General features: G+C 40.9%; 1 protein-coding gene across 4 annotated transcripts in view; it reads left to right on the forward strand.

Annotated features, from left to right (window-relative positions):
- The window catches only part of LOC310681427 (cytidine monophosphate-N-acetylneuraminic acid hydroxylase-like), a 46,685-nt gene extending 37,913 nt beyond the window's left edge, over window positions 1-8,772 (forward strand). For 3 of the 4 annotated variants that reach the window (XM_083449179.1, XM_083449180.1, XM_083449178.1), the window contains exons 8-14: window positions 225-362; window positions 1,639-1,774; window positions 3,076-3,219; window positions 3,942-4,116; window positions 4,787-4,903; window positions 6,559-6,674; window positions 8,617-8,772. In XM_083449179.1, the coding sequence (XP_083305305.1) occupies window positions 225-362; window positions 1,639-1,774; window positions 3,076-3,219; window positions 3,942-4,116; window positions 4,787-4,903; window positions 6,559-6,674; window positions 8,617-8,755 (965 nt within the window). In that variant the 3' untranslated portion in view covers window positions 8,756-8,772. The remainder of the gene's footprint in view (window positions 1-224; window positions 363-1,638; window positions 1,775-3,075; window positions 3,220-3,941; window positions 4,117-4,786; window positions 4,904-6,558; window positions 6,675-8,616) is intronic. The other variant, XM_083449181.1, reaches the window with a different exon arrangement.
- Window positions 8,773-21,191: the final 12,419 nt, after the last annotated feature.

Consider the following 21,191-nt stretch of genomic DNA (forward strand, 5'->3'; position numbering starts at 1 on the left):
TTTTCCAGCTTTGACCTACTTTGAGGTTATTCGTAACTTCAGATTATTGTACAAAAGTAAAGAAAAACAATTCTTGCTCCTTTACATTTCAGGTTTCTAAGAAAAGCTCCTAGTGCCTAAAATATGGTCTTTTCCCCTTGCTCTGAAATCTCAGCCAGTTCTGGCCTGGTCTTGCTGAGAAGATGTTGGGACACAATTTTAATTGAGAGTTTATCTTTGCATAGGGCACAAAATTCTGAATACAGTGGACTGCACCAGGCCCAATGGTGGAAAGCTTCCTGAGAAGGTTGACCTCATGATGAGTGACTTTGCAGGTGGAGCGTCAGGATTCCCAATGGTATACAGTGGAGGAAATTTCACTGGTAATGAACCAATGGCATATTTTAGATAAGGTGTCCATTTTTCAGAATATTTGAAGCCTCCATTGGCCAACACTTTTATTTCAAGCCAACACTCCCCTTATCTCTTGAGAGACAAACTAGTAAGCACACACAGCAACATAATTTTTTTAATTTGCCCCCCCCCCTCAAAAAAAAACATGGAGGAAACGTGAGAAGAAGCAAGAGCTCTTTCTATGTTGTCAGATACCAACCCAACAGCATAAACCAGGCACAGGCAAACTCCGACTCTCCAGATATTTGGGACTACAATTCCCATCATCCCTAGCCAACAGGACCAGTGGTTAGGGATGGTGGGAATTGTAGTCTCAAACATCTGGAGGGCTGGAGTTTGCCCGTGCCTGACATAAGCATACCCAGGCAACATTAACCATCAAAACTAAAACCCACCCAGGCAACAAACAAAAAAACGCTCACCCCCAAACCCAAGCATACCTGGGCAACATCTATCCCTGTCCCACTGAAATCTGCCCAATCAAATGTGTGTGTACATGTGTGGATATGTTTGTTTGTTTGTTTGTACACACACACACTGTTCCTGGACTCACAATGAAGCACTCATACCACAAACACTTGGTAACCAAAAACAGCAAATGGTCCATGTCAATTAAGCCAGAAAGGTATTTAAAAGCTTGAAAAAATTATGGAATACCCCCTTGTCTGTTGTCATGTACAGGCGTTCTGAGACCCTGCACACTTAAGTAAAATGCACATAAGTGGGAGGCCTGCCGCAGTAAATACATCTTCCTGCCCAACAGCTGTAGTGAGTGGAGTAGCACAGCAGTAGCAAAAGCTTCCGCGTGCCATTTTTGAGCCATTGGAGTCTTATTTTCTGGACTTTTGGCTCACTGATGTCCCTCTGGGAAGGGTTTCCTCGTGAATCACAAGGGCTTTCCAGCTCTCCTGACATTTCAGGTTAAAATTGAATTGCTTATTTATTTCCCGGTGCCATGCATATACACAGCTGCATGCAAGTCAACCATGTGCCGGCAGGGGGGGGGGGGAGGATGCCTGTGGCAGTGAGAGAGATCTTCTGTGCAGTCTCTTCCCCCAATCTCTTTTCACTGGACAGATGGCTCTTCCAGATTTCTCTTGCTCTGCTTCAAGTGTGAAGGTGATGCTGATGGAGGTGATCAATAATTAATAAAGAAGAACATAACTGTTAAAGTCTTTGTGGGACAATTAAGATTTCCCCCCCAGATTGCACAACCTAGGTCCAATAAGTACTTTTGTTTTTCAGAGGAGAAGAAAGCCCAGTTTATTAAAATCGAAAGGAAGAAGCTGTTGAATTACAAGGCCCAGCTGGTTACTGATCTGAAGCCAAAAATCTACTGTCCTTTTGCGGGATATTTTGTCGAAGCTCATCCTTCTGACAGGTACTGTCTTCCTGTTCACTCTTTAGTCACCAGTTGTATCACAATAATTTTGCACAAATGTGATCAGTGAAGATGTGTGAAGCAATGTGTGAACTGAAAAGGAGCTAGCCTGCAAGATTTGCACTCATCCAACCAAACAGTGTTTTCAAAAATTCATATACTGGGGAAAGGTGTACATAAAAATAAAGATATTACTGAAAGTAACATACAAAAATGCATTATAGTAAGGGAAATTGCTTGCGAAAATGTGCATGTTAGTCAAAACTGCATATTAAAATATGTCTATTAGGAGAAATTTGCACTGAAATGCTGATGATTTTTCGGGGTGATTTTAAAAACAAACTGCAAATTGCTGGAAAATGTGGAGAACTGAATTTCAGACTCGAAAAATAAGAAAGTGAAAGAATAGAAATTAACAGAACCTTCCATTCTTATTCCCTCCCCTTTGCAAATAAATAAATAAAAATGCAGCCTACTTTGAATTTTTAATGGGGGTGGGGGTTATTATAGGCATTTCTGTGTAATGTGTGGTTAGCCCTTTCCTACCTAATAATGATGTGATTAGCATTTAAGGCTAAGAGGTAGACTATCAAATAATGCTGGAATCAGTGCTGTGTGCCTTTCCAACCTAGTCCCATAATTTCCACCATGGCACAGAATGCATTGACTTATTATTGATTGTTAATTGGCCTTCTAAATGTGGAATAAATCTTCCACTAGTAGAAAAACTGTTTTATCATTGCAGGAGAGGCTTGCCAGTAACAGTGAAATTACAGTAAATCCAAGGTTGTCTTGCCCTGGTCTGACAGCAGTGAGGCAGGGCAGGACCACAGACAGCTCCAAGTGAATGAATAACTTGCTCTGAGTAGGGTTAAGGTTATGCTGAGCTTTTAAAGTTTTGGATCCCAGACTACTTCTCCCTAACTCCATCCTCTTGTTGAGGATAACTACAGATTCTTAAGCATTCTGACCTGAAGAGGGGGACTCTTCATATGTTCCATAGCCTTATTGAACTCGCTACACCATCAGTAAGGTACTGTGGGAGATAAAGCAATAGTTTGTTAAGGATGCCGGAAACTGTGATTCTGTAAGGGGGAAACTACACTTCCCATGATTATTTGGGGAAAGTCATGTGCTTTAAGTGTATGGTGCAGATCTGCACCATCTATCTTCAACTATCTTCCACTTAATCTTGTTCTCTTGTACAAGTAAACAATGCTGGTGGCTATTTTCCTTCCACTCATGACTTTGTGTCTCCAGTGCTATGGAAACATCCAATTGTGTGTTTTTCCTTAACGTAGTTACATCAAAGAAACAAATCTCAAAAATGACCCAGAGGAGTTGAACAGACTAATTAAAAAAAAATCTGAAGAAGTTTCAACATGGACACCAAAACCTGGAGCCACTTTGGACCTGGCAAGGATGCTCAGAGATCCAACAGACAGGTAATCCTTTTTTTTTTAAATAAATATTTTATTAGGTTTTTACACAAAAAATAAAACAGAACAAAACTAAAAAATACAAGTTACAAAAACACAAAAACAACAACAAAAAGCAAAAAAAAAAAAAACAGATAAGAAAAACATTAATAAAAAGCAATTTCATCTTCATGATATTTCTTTCATTTACTTATTTCCCGACTTCCCCAAACCTCCCTTCACTGTATTCCAAGTCATATATTTAATCAGCAAATCCCTACCCTCTATCTTAATTACTCCTTGTCTTAATTTTAATATCTTGATATAACTTAATCTCCTTAAAATCTTAAAATATTAAATCTTTTAATTTTACAACTTTTATACTAATAACCTTTTAGATTCAATCTGATGTCATTTTAACATTCATTAATCTTATAATATTTCTGTAGATAATCTTTGAATTTCTTCCAGTCTTCTTCCACCGTCTCTTCTCCCTGGTCTCTGATTCTGCCAGTCATTTCAGCCAATTCCATATAGTCCATCACTTTCATCTGCCATTCTTCCAGCGTGGGTAGCTCTTGTGTCTTCCAATGCTGTGCGATGAGTATTCTTGCTGCTGTTGTGGCATACATAAAAAAGGTTCTATCCTTCTTTTGCACCTGTTGGCCGACCATGCCCAGGAGAAAGGCCTCTGGTTTCTTCGCAGACAGGTAATCCTAATGTACTTCAAATTATTTTCTCTCTCTTAGTTTAGGAATTGTTGATCCTCCAGAAGGGACAAAAATTTTCAAGGACTCATGGCATTTTAAGCCATACTTACACACTCTTAGAGCTGCAGTTGATGATGATATTTTTCTCTATCCTTCCTGGATTAAAGAATATTATCTATGGGCTGGATTTAAAGGCTATAACCTTGTAATAAGGGTGAGTAGGTCTATACAAGCATTTATCAAATGCAAGATATTATTTACTTCAGGGACAAATTCTAAAAGAATATCTGTTTTCAACTGCTTTAGCAAAGAAACGCAAACACCTTTTAAAGAACAACATGAAATGGATGGTGACAGTTTGGGACATACAGTTGCTGTTAACAATTTAAAATTTAATTTTTGGATATACAAAAATTTAAAAATTTCAACTTTTCGGACATATACCAATTAAGATGACAATTATATTTAAGTGACAGTCAATATTTCTTCTTGAACTATAAATCTCTCTCTGTGTGTGTTTTTCTCTAACACAGCAAGACAATTTCTTTTATTCTCATTTTAAAGGAGCCCTTCTCTTCAAAGAATTATGACTTCCTACCTCAAATTCAGCTCATAAAAAGTTGGATTAAAAAAGTCAAAACAAATAAACTACTACACAGAGAGGACAAAGATCTTGAAAATTGAAACATAATATATTAAATATAAGGCGGCAATCCTAAAGTTGCATAGCTGTGACTAAGTAAGCACAACTGAATTCAGAAGAACTTCACGGTTGAGCACCAAGAGTAAATGGGAGAATCAAGCAAAAACCAAATAGTTTGGGGGATTGCACAACATCTATTTGAAATGACAACCTCCTCTTGTTGTTTATATCCCATAACTAGGTAATAGAAACTGATGATGATTTCCGTCCTTTGCCTGGAGGGTACAACTACTTAGTGGATTTTTTGGACTTATCTTTTCCAATGAAAAGACCAAACCGGGACCATCCATTTGAGGAAGTAAGGATTACAAATGTATATCTTCTCATGTTCTCAAATACTGTATAGAAATATATATATATATATAACATTTCCTTCAAGGACAACAATTTACTTTCACTTATTTCTCGTGACAGGGATTGGGGGGGGGGACTATAAAGCTGTGTGTGTTTAATTCAGTATACTAGCACTTAGAATGCACAATTCTTATGCTTTTTATATATAGTTTGTTAAAATATTGTCATAGTTCTCATTGTGTGAAGTGAATCCCTTTGAGCTTATTTATGCAACACTTCCATGCCCTTGTTGTTTCAGAGTGTTCAGCTTATGATACCACCACTCAGCCTTCTTTCAATAGTTTTGTAGCAGTGTTGGGATCTGCTTTCAGTTTTGCTGTGGCTTCAGTTCTTGACCCAAGCAGAGAAATTCCTGTCATCTTAAGGTTAATGTGAACCACCCCAAGGATATGGCATTAGCTGCTGGAAAAGGCCTGAGCAAAGGCTAAGATAAAAAGCAGGGTGGAGAAGAGGGCACTGAGTGAAATGCAGAAAGGGAATACGGGGAAAGGCAGGAAAACAGAGGGCATGAAACTAGGCCTTCTGAAAATACAATATGGCAATTAAAAAGTGTCCTCCCAGACCATTAAGTGTCCTATTTCTAGCTCTAGCTGACTCCACACAAAATGTCCGCTGATGAGTCACAAGACAGCTTCTCATTTTAATTTAGGAAATGAATTTGTAATTTTGAAACATACAAGAACTACAATTTGGTTACAGCCAGCACTTAGAAAGGTTAGCTGGCCAAACATATGGACAGCAACAATTGTATTTTGAGGGGGGCCATGTTAGGAAAAGGGACAGAAACCTGCTTATTCTCTCTTTGTTGTGTTATTTCAGGATGCCACTCAGAGTAAAAAACAGTCATGCCTAATCATTTTTAATATGAGAAGATATTATTTGTGTTCACACCAGAACACAGCAGCAGAATTAGATACTAATTGTGTTCACACATTAACACTAAACCATGATTTCTTTAATCATGGCTTGTTCAACAAACCATCAGTTGTCTCATAGTTGAGCAAACAAACCAGGGCTTGTTTTTTCAAAGCTTGGTTTTCCGGCCATGGTTACCATGTGCTTAGCAGTCTTGGAAGCATCTTCACAAGCAACATTGTTGGGTTCAGACATAACATGAAACCATAGTTAAAGTATGCCATGGTTCATAAGCCAACAATAAACTATGGCTTCACATCATGGTTTGTTGGCAGAAAACAAACCATGGTAAGTCTGCTGGTCTGGATTTGCACATTCAAACAAACCATAGTTAAGCTAAGCAAGCCATGCCTCCCTTAGTGATATGCATGAACTAGGACAATGTGGTGATATCATGGGCATCTTCCAGAACAGAAGCAGCGCCTGGCATCCAAACAGCCACACAACCAGCTTTGTGTGCCAAAGGGAGTTCTGGACTTGTGCTTCACGAACAGCAGTGTCCCCAACACCACCGCCACACAGCAAGCTGCCTTTCAAATTGAAGCAGAACTTTCAGAATTTTAAGTAGGACAGAAAGAAAGAAAATGAGAACTGAAGGTGGTCTTTGGATTCTGCCTATTGGCTGTATTAATGTATCAAATAAAATTGATGCCAGATTTTCATGCACTTTGTCTTTCTCTGCAGATAAAAGCCCGAGTTAGTGTAATGAGGCACACAGTGAAACATGGATTGCTCTGGGATGATCTGTATATAGGATTCCAAACCAGGCTACAACGTGACCCTGACATATATCATCACCAGTAAGCCCATTTGTTTCTGTTGTTGCCATGCTAATGCCAGTCACTAGTATTTGATATAAAATTGTTTTGAAATTGTTCCTTGAAAGCATATGTCTAGGTGTAAATCATTAAGCTGGTGTCAATTGGCATAGCCTCATTGATTATAGTTTTCCCATTCCTTGTGCTTCTTGAATACAATGTAAGAAATGGATTCTGTTGTGAACAGAAGCCTGTCTTGAAACAAGTCACTTTATCCCTCATAACAGTTCCAAAGGTGAAAGATACAGAAGCAGCTGTGACTGCATCTACTATTATACAAGTTTGAAAGTCCATGGATTTTTGTGGGTCGTTTTTTTAAGCAATGAGAGGGGTAGAACTGTTCAAAGCATTTTTTTCAAAAGAACTGCAGCTGAACAATTATCACGTGGTCCAGAAAGCATGTTACTTAAGCATGCATTTATCTATTCTGTCTCTTTGCAAAACCAATAATTACTTAATCCCTATAGCAAAACAATCTAATCAGATTTACTTCTAATTAACACACTCGGATCTATACCTAATAGCAATCATAAGTTAAGAGTGAGTCTTGAGAATTCCATTCTTTTTTCCTTCATAAATACAAAGGACTCTTGGTGTCATTAGACACTAGTTTGTACATCCCGTTTGTCAATGTATCATTCATTTTCTACCAAATGTTACTTCATTTTGTACACTGCTGCTGGGTCTTGAACTCAGAGCCTTGGGGTTTGTGTCCAGCTGCCCCTTTTTGGTGAGACACTGTATAGTTCAGTTCAGTGTGCTCAGACATTGGACTGACTGCACTCACCTAGGTGGGCTATAGGATCCTTCTGGACAGGAAGAAAAGTTTTAGAGGGCTTCCTGGTCTAGTCAAGTCTGCTTTGGCAACAAGGGCTTCCTGAGCTTTGTCATGATTCTGTATTCCTTGGTCCTGCTTGGCTTCTGCTCCTGTCTCCTGTCTGTCTTCTTGATCCTAGTTTATTCTTTGGTTTTGACTTGCTCTACAGTCCTGACTACTGGCTTGGCCTACAACCCTTGAGTCTTCTCTCATGCCAGACAGAGGTTGCTATCCATAACCCAACCTTGACAGCAGCCAGCCTAAAGTTACCACAATATCTTCAACTGTAAACAAAACTGATTTCAGCAGATGAGCTGATACAACCATGCAGCTTCCTAGTGGTGCTATGCACAAGGATAAGATTGTAATTATCTGGATGCTTTAATAGATCATATAGAAGCTTTAAATTCTGTTAATGTTTAATTGTTTTTTTAATGATTCCACACACACACAATCTTCTTAGCTGTTTCTATTTTATCTGTCAACCACTTTGAGTTCCTTTCAGGGAAAAATGCAGGATATAAATAAAGATAATAATATTAAGCAAAAACAAAACAAACAAACAAGTGTTCACAAATTGCTACTGAAAAGCTGTGTGGTCTTATCACCATGTATGTTGCTATTTCACCCTGGAACCAGGCATGTGAAGCTGCCATATAGATTAGAGGCCATTGGTTCATTGAGCTCTGTATTGTCTCCTGATGTACTCATCAGGAGTGGCCAACATGTTGAATCCAGATGTAGGACTACAAATCCCATAATCCCCAGAGAGCATGGACAATGGGCATGGATTATGGGAGTTGTAGTCCAACAACATATTGACCAACATATTGACCAACACACTGGCCAACCCTGCTGTGTACAGTAACTGGTCATTCTCTAAGGTCTCAGGAGTCTTTCCCAGCCCTGCTATGGATGGTGGGGATTGAACCCAGGATGTTTTGCATGCATGGGCTTTATCACCGAGTTACAATCCTTTCCCCAAGTCCATGAAGGGTTCCCAAGCCTGTGGACTGGGACATAGTGAACAAGTTGATCCAAATTTAATGTACCGGTAGCTATTGTCCTTCTCTGTGTAACTGTTTTTGTTTTCTTATATTTTTAAAGGTTTTGGAATCATTTCCAAATAAAACTTCCTCTGACCCCACCAGTCTTTCTTGGCAAAATGCAAACAAAATCTGAATTGAAAGAAAATTGTTGTGCAGCCAACCAAGTTGATGATAAGTGCCTGCCTACTAACGTTTAGTCTTCTCTGCATCCTCTTCCACAAGCCAGCTGTACTCCAACTTGAGAATCATAGATTTATTCAATGCTTGGTGAATCCCAGGCGTGAGCAATTAAAACATTTCCCTGTGTTTCATTCCTTGAGGAGTTGAGAATGGACACCAAGAATTCCATCTTACCTTTTCTATAAATGATAATTCTAAATGCTGTGTTCATGTTATGTGTTGAATACATGGTATCTTATACCCTTGTTTCCATTTTGATTTTTGTTAGAATTTATTGACATGATTCACTTTAAAATCTTTAATAAAAGCAATGTTTTAAAATATCCAAATCAAGCCGAGCTTTTAGTTTTAAAAACGATTTCCCTAATCAGAGAACTCAACACATTTGCAATGGTGTCAGGCCTACAGGTAAACTTTACAAAGTCAGAAGCTATGTGCTTCAACACCCTTCCTCACACCCAAAAAGTACTCACGAAGGTCACCAAAATAAAACTTTGCCACACCAAGTTCAGATACCTAGGGGTACAAATAACCAGAAACCTCAATAAATTGTACCTCCACAACTACAAGTCCTATGGTGACAAATTAACAAAGACCTAAAGAGATGGAATAACATGGATTTCACTCTCTCAGACAAAATAGCCATGATCAAAATGATCACACTCCCAAAACTAACCTACCTATTCCAAACCCTCCCAATCTGGATCCCCTCAACCCAACTTCTCTGCAGTTGGCAGAGAAAACTACACTCTTTCATCTTCTCACAAAAAAAACAACAACAACAAGAATAAGCCCCAAATACCTGCACCTCCCCACCTCAGAAGGAGGATGGGGAATCCCCAACACAGAAGCATATTACAATGCCAACCAAATACGCCATATAATCCCATATATACTAGAAGATGAGACAAAACAATGGGTACACCTAGAGAGGGACACAATTGAAAATACCTGCACCACAACATACACACTCCTCCCAAACAAACTAAAGAAAATTCCCACAACACTTAACAGGTACACACAGACCATGCTCAAAGCATGGAAAACACAAATAGGCAAACTATCCCCAACCCCATCCCCACTAATCCCCCTGGCGTACCACCCATTATTCCACCATGCAGCACAAAACCTCCAGATAAAAACCTGGCAAACCAAAGGCTTATATCGCCTAATAGACTTTTATAAAAATAACAAACCCTTGTCAACACAAGAAATACAAGACAAACTAGAAGACACACAAATGCCCTGGTTAACACAACACCAACTACATGCCCTCTTAAACAACCCAACAGTAAAATCAGCAGCAACTAGGCCCCTGACAACCTTCGAAAACCTCCTCCTAACAACAACGGGAAACGGTAAACGGACGGTATCTGCAATATACAAAATACTACTCCAAAATCCCGCAAATCCCCTAGATGCAATCAAAAAACAATGGGAGAATGACATAGACTATGAGATTAACCCCACTCAATGGACCAGAATGTGGTCTAAACCCCCCTTTAAATCCATATCAACGAAAAGAAAAGAACTCACACTGAAACTCACCTACAGGTGGTACCTAACACCAAGGAAACTAGCGCTAATACAACTTTCCTATCTTACTGATTTTTCATAACCAATAATACAGAAAACATGAAGCATAACTCCTTCTCCTGCCAGAAAAATAACAGAACATTACATTCTTCTGGAAAGGAAGTTCTCAGGGTTTGCTAAGTTCTCTAAAGTCATTGAAATCATAATAGTTTTCATTCCAATGAATCAGGAGATTATAACAGAGCACCTACATGTCACATTTGATTTATCTCTCCCTCCCACCATGCACACACTAGCTGGCTGGCTGAATCCAACCACGCCAATCACCACTGCTCAGCTGCTGGGATAATTGAAATAAAGCGCTGAGAGTGACTGCTCATTCATTAGTTTCCAGATATATAGGCATATAGAAGTGCAGCTTGATAGGGTACATGTGATTACATTCTTTATGAAGTCAAGCTAAGCGTGATTCATGTAATGGGCACCCCTCAGATTTTGTAAGAATACTTGAGTCATTGTGCATTGTTGTACATAATGCAACAATGACGCAAACTCTTTCTGGCCTTTCTGCCATTCCCCAAAACCCTGACTCTTCACTAAGCTTACTTGCCTCGTTTGATGTTAAACCACATGGAAGTCATTTCAAAATAACTAATTATTGGTCTTGTTTTAAGCTGAGAAGTCTACACTATGTAATTAACTTTAATGGGAGCGTTTGGCATTGGCCGCTGAATGCGGGTGTGGATTAAATGCCCATTCTTGAGAACTGGTTATGAGTGGACACCGTAGCTGTGTACTCACCACACATTTAAAGCACATGCCCCTTACAGAAAAAGAATCCTGGGAACTGTACCTTGTTAGAGGTGTTGGAAATTGTAGCTCCGGGAGGGTTAAACTACAGTTCCCAGGATTTTTGGGGAGGGGTGTTTGTGTTTTTGTTTGCTTTAAATGTTAATGTGTATTCAGCCTTTGTTGGCTGTTATAGTAGTTAACAGCAATCCTAGAGCAACATTGCTGTTTTGGAAAGCAAATGCCAGGATGCCATCTGGATAGTATTTCAAAAGGCATAGGGGATTTCAGGCCATTCTTCTGCTTTATGAGAAGTATTCACTACCACCCACATTCCCTGAGCATGGCATGATTGATCCAAGTTATCCTGTGAAAAAAATGATGCGAGGGGCAAAAATGAAGGTTTGTTCACCCAACAATTTCAGCAGGGGGCAACCCCAAGAAAAATGGATCCTATACTGACTTCAAGTCCATGATGAACCAGCTTCAAATCATGAGCAACAGTCTCCATATTCTGAATATAGTTTTGAGACACATCAGAGCACAAAACCCTACAAGGGGGTTACTTGCAACATGTCAATATACAAACTCAGCATGTGACCTATTTCTAATTTACCTATGGGGCTGAAATGGGCTAGATTTGTGCAGGCTAAACTTTCCCACGCTGGTGGTGCTTGCTCCAATGGCAGCAAAAATCTCAAAGTTTAACCGAGTGCAGAATTTTGCCGTTTCCATTTACGATGCTCGCTGATCACTGAAAAATAACACATTATCTTCAGAGGGTACAGCTTACTGGTACTTATTTTTAAGGTTGACACAGAAAAAATATATTAAACAGCAGTGCAGATATTAGCCAGAAGGTGGCACAAGAACAGCGTTGTATGAAGCCCCATAAGAAAAACATGTCAAAAACTGGGTTTCTGCATGCCAAGATGGAATAGCTCCCCCCCGCCCAATAATGTGTGCTTGAAGCCTGGTATATAACAATAATTAGTGTATTGCACTGTGCAGCCATACTTGGACAGGTCCAGAGCTCTAGGAGCCTGGATTATAACATTTATTGCCATTCTACAAGAGACTAAAAGAGACTTCTGTTAGGCCTGACTACGTACCTACCCCGGGCTGCTTTCTGATGGTAGCAGCAACAAAACAAGCATGTCCACCTTTTGCACTGAACTAATGCACTAGCTCTGTTGACTGCTAATCATCCATTTGAGTGCTAATCACTCCAAGGATATTTCAAGAGTTCAAAGCTCTGCTGGAACGCATGTTCTCCATCTTCTGTTCCCCTGACAACCGTTGATGCCACCAGAACCTACAGGTAGCTCAAGCTCTCCCACCTGTGGTCCCATGAAGGAAAGGTATTTTTCAAAATGCCTTTCTTTATTGTCACCAAAGAAGGGCAGTTCCCTACGGGCTCAGCTGCTGATAGACCTGGCATGGGGAAAAGAACCTAAGCTTTCTTCCAAGCCAGTAACTGTGAGCTCTCATAGCCTTCTCCCCCTGTTTTTGTGGGTGAGGATCTGTAGCACTCCCTCCTCAAACTCTCCTCCTTTTTCCTTTTTGGAAGGCCTCTCACCAAGGCCTACACGCTTCTATTATGCACTTAATCTGTGCATGAGCATCTGAGGGAGATGGGGGTCATTCAGATGATGGCAAACAGAGGCATTAGGGCATGGTGGTTGAATGAAAAAGAGGGAAGTGAGATGATTTCAGCAGGTGTAGCCTTCTACACAACTATTAGAGGTGCAGGAACAATGTCCTCTTTTGCATCTTTTACATTCAGGCAAAGGGAACAGGGGGCATATTTTTATTGATTTCAGACTTATTGGAATCTTCCTTCAGGGTTTAATTTAGGAAAAATCCACTACATTTTGAGATGCTGGAAAGGATGGATAGGAGGATGGTTGGCTTGGTAAGATTTCTGTTGTTGTCGTCAGCTTCCTTGAACCATCTTTGGGGAGGAAGTGGAGTTGAAATATTCAAATAAATAAATAAAAGTGTGTGTTATGAGGTGCAAATTTTGGCCTTACAAACCTGCCAAGAAGTCATGGAATTTGTGGCTTAAGCATGCCTCTCAAGGTGCTCTGGGTGCTAAATGCACCCTCAGGAAATGAGGGGCGTGTGAAACATAGACTACAATTCTATACCCAACAGAACTCAATGGGACTTGCTTCTTAGTAGACATATATTCAGTTGCTCTGTCAGGGGAAAACACACTTCTGTCTGCTCCAAGAAATTGTGATGGTGTTACAAGACTCTTGGTTGAAAAATAAAATAAGCTGCCAATTCCTAAGCATGTTTGTGTGCAAGTTGCTCCATCAAATTCAACATTTCAAAGAAAATGTATTTAGGATGGGAACATAAATGTGAAATATAACATTATTATTTTTTCCAGAAATCCAACATGTGGGAACAGCTGCCCCCCGCTGCCCCCCCCAAATAGCCTCTGGCTCTTCTGACCTCCAATTCTGAGTTTCAGTGCTAAAAATCACAGCCGCTACCAATTGCACACAATATGCGTCGGAGAAAGGAGACAGAAAAATAAAAGAGATTCTGCTAGCACAGTTCAAGGGCTCTCTCCAAACCAAGGCTGAGAAAGGGGGGGGGGGGTGAAAAGATGGAGCAAAGGGAGGAAATCTTGATTCTGAACCAAACTCTTTTCTGTTCTCTCTCTCTCTCTCCCTCCACCTTGTATATAAATTTTGTTAAATAAAGAAACACTGAGCATCATTGCCCTCAAGACACAATATGATGACAGTGGCATACCTTCCAATATTCCTCTGATGAAAAGAGGGATATCGTATTCCACCAGCATCATAATTTTATTATTTATACCCCGCCCATCTGACTGGGTTGCTCCAGCCACTTTGGGTGGCTTCCAACATATATAAAAACATGATAAAGCATTAAACATTTAAAAAGCTCCCTTCTACAGGGCTGCATTCAGATGGCTCAGGGGTCACATAACTCCATACCTTCCAACATTTCTCTGATGAAAATAGGGACATCCTAAGGAAAAGCATAGCATTTGGGGACCAAATCAGAAACCGGGATGGCTTCTGTAAATCGAGGACTGTCCCTGAAAAATAGGGACACTTGGAGGTTGTGCAGTGGAAATAAGGCCCCACCTCCTCCTCTCTCCTACCAGCTGGAAAAGGATGGGGACTGATGTCTCATGGAGGTCAGAGAGTCCCACTACTCTTTCCCCAAGCCAGGAGAAGGGTTGGGGCTCTTCTAGAACTGACTCCCACTGGCCTCAGAGGTTTGTAAAGCAGCAGACTTGGAGAACAGCAGAATGGAAAATTCTGCATTTATGGAGTGTTGCCTGAAAAGATTTTGCTGCAATTGCACTAGATCAAAAGCTTAGAAACAGCCACAGAGCAGCATTTTCCAAAACCATTGAGATGACAACAGGGAAAACAAAACACTGGAGGAGAATAGCTTGAGAAAAGCATCATCTGGATTTTAATAAATAAGTGAACAATGGTGTCAGTGCTGGGGAAAGCAGCCTTGTGTGGAAGCACTCTCGGTGATGATACTCAACATGATGGATGGGGAACATGATAGAACCACCTACCCTTAACATCTTTTGTCTGAGCTCCAGATGAAAAGGTGGGGGGGAGCTGCAAAACTCTTGCCCATTCCTTGTCATTCTAGGAGCAATTCCATGAGATTGCTTCTCAGCTGTTAGTAGCCAGGGAATGATTTATTGACTTCTGTCCTGCAACGCCAATAACTTGTGTCTGTGCACAGAAATGTGAAGCAACGCAACCAAAACTCTTGGAATCTTCCTGTTTAAGAGCCACGGTTGATCAGATGTTATTACCACCACAAATATCAGCTGTGAGGGGATCCAGATTGGGAGCCATAAGTTAAACCCTGTCCCCTCAGCACCATGCCCTAAGTCTAGATATGTGGGCCCCATTTGCTTAATAATACCAACACAATTTGTAGTTGAATAATATCACATGTTTTTTGTGTGTGTGTTTGCTCTAGTTGTGGCGTACATGATTCTCCCCCTCCCCATTTCTCCCTCACAACAACCCTGTGAGGTAGGATGGGCTGAGAAACTGTGACTGGCCTAAGTTCACCCAGTGTGTTTCATGGCTGAAACTGGTACCCCAGGTGCTTGACCAATACTCTAACCACTACACCACATCAACTCCCTCAGCTCCGAGTCCTGTCTTTCCCTGGGACTCTTCTGGTGGCACCATTTAGCCACTCAGTCGGTGCAGCATGAGACTTTCAATTCCAGGGTTGTGGGTTCAAGCCCTATGTTGGGTGAAAGATTCCCACATTGCAGGGGGTTGGACCAGATGACTCATGTGATCCCTTCCAACTCTAATTCTATGATTCTAAGACTCAGCAACAAGCAGGAGAACACATGAGCAGACTCAGGAGTGTACCAGCAGGAGCCACTATGTGGCAGCAGAGAGGACCAGGCCTTGGCAGTTCAGATTGCAGGGAGCTGCTGGGAAGCTGTTTCTATAGCAACAAAGCATCTCTGTTGGTTTCCCGTGCTGCTTTTATCTCTTGCAAGAAACTTGTTGTGTTGTATTATACTATCAATGTACATTGATTTATTTTTTGGAGTTAAGATTAGGACTGGGATAAATTGTGTTCACTGAGCCTGTATTTTATACAGTCTATATATGATATTTGTATGTTAATTTGCGGTGTGCTATGCCTAATAAAGGATTCTGAATTGAATTGAATTGAAACTCCTCTTTGGGCCTGGAAAGTTGATTCAAGGAGTCCTGGATGCAGATAAGACTACCGTTATACCGGATTATATGGATATAATCTGGAAAGGGCCAAGACTTACTCCCCTCTCATGTCATGTTCAAGAAATGACTGGAATATTAGATAAGATTTCAAGGAAGAGAAAACAGATTTTTTTTGGGGGGGGGGAGGGAATAGTAGACAGCTCAATAGCAGAGTATTTGAAAGATAGAAAAGGGCTAAAAGTGATGCTCAAAGGGAAATGATATTAACCATTACCATTACCGTGACAATCAATGCAATCTCTATCTTATCATCTGGTTGAAGTATCAGTTCACTTTTATGTCCATCAGTGATTATTTTATACAAAGGATTATTTCACTTGCTGTTGCATTCTGATGGACATTTCAATAAACATTTTAACAGTAACTGGAGAGGGGCAGGGGAAGTAGCACCTGCGGGGGTTTTAAAAGCTTTGCTGCCTAATGATCCAAAGTTTTCTGTATCTGATTCAAAGTAATACGGCTGGGTGTGACTTGGCTCAGCAGTTTGCATTCTTCACTGTGCAATTGAAAGACTGGCTCACCCCAGTGATATTTCAAAGTAAAACTGTGGCGAGAGGACATGCTGCTATTCTTTCTTTTGATGCTGACACTTTGCATTCTTTTATGGAAAAACGAGTTGGTGGAAATATAGGAAGGGAAAGTAGACTCACGCAGCTAAGCTTTTCTGAAATTTCCTTTCGCACTCTGGATGCAGATTATTTAATGCAAATGGCCCACTGAAATCCTTTGTGTTACATGTTTAAAAATATATAGCTTGGAGCCAGTTGAGCGTAGAATCACTGACATCTGCCTACACAAAGGTAAAATGTGTTGGAAGTGCTTTATTTTGCAGCTTGAGGAATTTGTATTAAAGAAGACAAAAAGCGAAGGCACCAACCGGTAGCAAATATCTAGAAAAAAATGCCATTACCTACACATTGTGTCATATCTGGATGAAAATACCTGCCTTCTCTATCATTTTTACTCACCCTGATTGTAAAATCCGCACGTGGGAAAGGGTTTGGTCAGAGTCTTCTAACCTTGGTTCCTGCCTGGGCATTGGAAAAGCTGTCTATACAAAATAGGAAAGCTATTTATGTGGAGGCTGCCATTGGCTCAGAGTGGAGACAGGTAACAGAATCATAGACTCATAGAGCTGAAAGGGTTGTCCCCAAAGTCCATCTACTGTAATTCTATCTTCTGCAATGCAGGTTGTTGTTGTTGTTTAGTCGTTCAGTCATGTCCGACTCTTCGTGACCCCATGAACCAGAGCACACCAGGCACTTCTGTCTTCCACTGTCTCCCACAGTTTGGTCAGATTCATGTTTGTAGCTTCGAGAACACTGTCCAACCATCTCATCCTCTGTCGTCCCCTTCTCCTTGTGCCCTCCATCTTTCCCAACATCAGGGTCTTTTCCAGGGAGTCTTCTCTTCTCATGAGGTGGCCAAAGTATTAGAGCCTCAGCTTCACAATCTGTCCTTCCAGTGAGCACTCAGGGCTGATTTCCTTAAGAATGGATAGGTTTGATCTTCTTGCAGTCCATGGGACCCTCAAGAGTCTCCTCCAGCAGCAATGCAGGAATTGCAGCTAAAGAATCATTGACACGTGGCTGTCTGACCTTTGTTTAAAAATCTCCACTGAAGGAGAGTCCACCACCTTCTGAGGTGGTTCATACCACAGTCAAACAGCTCTTACTGTCAGAAAGTTAAATAATAATAGTAAACAAAAAGTTTTTCCTATTGTTTAATCAGAATCTCCTTTCTTGGCATTTGAATCCATAGCAGGAGATATGCACTGTAACACTGTTATCATCTATAAACCTTGTGGCAACTGGGGCTGCCTGCTTGGTAACTGTTAATATGTTTATTTACAATGTTATCTTATTCCTGTTTCCTCCGGAAAGTGAGCATAGGCTTGCAGCTTTAATGTGCAATTTATTTTTCTAGCGAAAGCCTCAACACTGGAGATTTATGTAAATTTCTCAACAGTTAGAGGGAACTTGAGATGGAAGATTGTTCCCTGCTGAGGGTTTGAATGTCACTCCAACTTCAAAATAATTCTCTTTGTTAAGAGGAGAGTTGTTACTGGCTCATGACCATCACAGAGAGCTTCATAGGCACACACTTGCTTGTAAAAAACCTTTGCCAAGCTTAGCAGAATACTGTAGTTTCTTTAAGGTTGTCAGAGTAACTATGGATTTTGCGTGGTATCAAGTAAGGCTGTGCACACACCATCCCTTTAAAGCACATTCAAAACACATTATTTCCCTCAAAGAATTATGGGCTCTGCAGTTTGTGAAGGGCTGCTGGGAACTGTAACTCTGTGAGGCCTAAACTCCAGTGCCCAGAATTCTTTGAGAGATAGAATGTGTTTTGAATATCCTTTAAAGGGATAGTGTATACACAGCCATTGCCCTCATGAGTAAATGCACTGAAATCAGTGTGATTAAGTTTAACATGCACACCAATTACAGAGGGTCAGTTCTGAGAAAACCAGCCGCTCCCTTTTAAATCTAAGAATGCATTCATATGAACATTGGAATCTGCCTCATACCAAAACAACCAATTGGCCCATCTTGTTCAGTACCGTGTACTTAAACTAACTGACAACAACCCTACCTAGGGATTCAGGTATTCCCCCTCCCCCCCAGTGCATGTGTTCACAAGGGCCCACATCTCAATGGTAGATCATGAGCTTTGCACGCAAAAGGTTCACGTTAACACCAAGGTTGCAGGTTTGATCCCCCTATGGAATAGCTGCATATTCCTGCATTGCTGGAGGTTGGACTTGAATGATGCTCAGCAACTCTACAATTCAACAATCCTTGCATCTCCAGGTAGGTCTGGCAAAGAACTCTGTGTGACAACCTTGGAGAGCCTCCAGGGTGGTTTATCTTGTCCAGAATTCAGCTCCCACAGTGGCCAACCAGAGGCCTTTTGGGAGCCCAGGAGGAAGACATGAACTCAACAGTAACTCCTTCAGCAACTGGAGCTGCTGAAGAGACAGACTAGAAGGAGAAGAATTATAGTAGTTAGGCTGGGGGGAAATGAGAATAAACCAAGAAAAATCTCCAGTTCATGGCACAGAGCACCTGAGGCCTTCAGATAAATATGTAACACAAACACACAAGCCAAACCTGAGCATTGTCTTAATCTGCATCGTCCTCCTTCCCTGTGACAACCCTATTAAAAATATTGCCGACAATGTTCATAACACGAACAAAAGAAAGGGACGATACCTGTCAACCATCCTAATTACAGATCTGTTTTTTGTTCCCAGCCCCAAGCCCCACGCCTGCTGCTATGTCTCACTTATTCATGTAAATTTCATTTTTCAAAGCAACCGTGAGCGAATTATGAAAAGAGAAAGTGGCTTCCCCCCTGTTCTAATTAAAGAAGCAGAGCTTCATTCATGCAAAGTTCCTCTTTGCCTTTCAGTGGGGGTCTTTTGAGCCCACTTTATATAAGTTGGGAGATGTAAAATAATAATATCGAGCTGGGAGAAGAGAGAAAGGGACACGGTCTGTCTGTCACATACCAGTTAAATTATTGCCTGTTTATTTATCCTGAATCGTCAATGGTCATGGTGCTATAGGACGACATAAGCAAAAAGGCAAACTTAGACAGCATCTTAAAAAGCAGAGACATCACCTTGCCAACAAAGGTCCATCTAGTTAAAGCTGTGGTTTTCCCAGTAGTGATGTATGAAAGTGAAAGCTGGACCATAAAGAAGGCCGATTGCTGAAGAATTGATGCTTTTGAATTATGGTTCTGGAGGAGACTTTTGAGAGTCCCATGGACTGCAAGAAGATCAAACGCATCCATTCTTAAGGAAATCAGCCCTGAGTGCTCACTGGAAGGACAGATTGTGAAGCTGAGGCTCCAATACTTTGGCCACCTCATGAGAAGAGAAGACTCCCTGGAAAAGACCCTGATGTTGGGAAAGATGGAGGGCACAAGGAGAAGGGGATAACAGAGGATAAGATGGTTGGACAGTGTTCTCGAAGCTACCAGCATGAGTCTGACCAAACTGCAGGAGGCAGTGGAAGACAGGAGTGCCTGGCGTGCTCTGGTCCATGGGGTCACAAAGAGTCAGACACAACTAAACGACTAAACAACAACAAAAGCAAAAAGGCAGGCCCCTGTGGTGACACACTTAAAATCTAACTTTTGACAGATGTATTGGAAAGGGAGGGATGGGAATGTGGAAAGTTGCCTTATATTGAGCCAGACCACTAGTCCATCTAGCTCAGGACTGACTATACCAGTGCAGGGAAGGAAGGAATCATATAATTGGAAAGCAGCATGAGGGTCATCTAGTCCAACCCCCTGCAATGCAGGAATCCTTTGTCCAATGCGGGACTCGAACCCACAACCCTGAGATTAAGAGTTCTATGCTCTACAGAGGAAAAGTTTACTTCCTCTGAGGGGAGAGGACCAGAAAAAAGTGTGGAAGGAAATTAGAAAGTAAGATAAAGGGTTAATATTTTAACCTACCTTTTATTTATTGCATGTATATCGCAACATTTCTCCAAAGAGCTCAAGGTTGCGTTCATGGTTATTATCTCCCTCCTCTTTCAATCTCCACAGCAACACTTTCCATGAAGTAGGTTAGGCTTGGCTGGCCCAAGGTCACCCAGTGAGCTTCATGGCTGAGTAGGAATATGAATCCTGGTCTCCCTGGGCCTAGTCTGACACTCTAACCACTACACAACACAGGCTTTCATAACAGCAGCAGCAGCAGCAGCAAAAACTAAGAAGGTGAAGGACAGGAAAGCTGTTACAGGAGGAAGAAGTGAATGTAAAAGGAACTAGGAGAAGGGAGGAAAGAAACTGGTGGTTTGAGGGTAGGAATAAGCTACAGGTTGGGTGTGAAGGAAGCAGCAGGGAATTCAGGAAATGGGTAAAAATATTTTGAGAGGCATGTGGGGGTGAGAAGTGCAAAATATAAAAGCCAAAGTCATCTCCACCGAGATGCTTTGGATCAGTAAATTCTACCCAAAATGAGAAGGCGCAATACCTCTGGAGGGAATGCATTATACTTAGCTTGAGGAAAGCTGAGCTAAAATGCTGTAGCAATGAATCTAGCAATTTCCAAGGACGGATTAAGAAAACAGACAAATTGGAGGCATCTGAGAATGGTAGACTTCTAAAGTGATCTAATGCATACGGTAAATTCAGAAATGACAAAGCAGATTCTACTGTTTATATTAAACTGATTCCATATAGCAGGTTTAGGATATTATTATTATTATTATTATTATTATTATTATTATTTATCATTATCTCAACTTATACACTGCCTTATACCCAGACGTCTCAGGGCAGTTCGCAACAAGACCACGACATACAAAATCAA

This window comes from Podarcis tiliguerta (genome assembly GCF_965153285.1).
Source record: "Podarcis tiliguerta genome assembly, chromosome: 7".
Classification (NCBI taxonomy): Eukaryota; Metazoa; Chordata; class Lepidosauria; order Squamata; family Lacertidae; genus Podarcis; species Podarcis tiliguerta.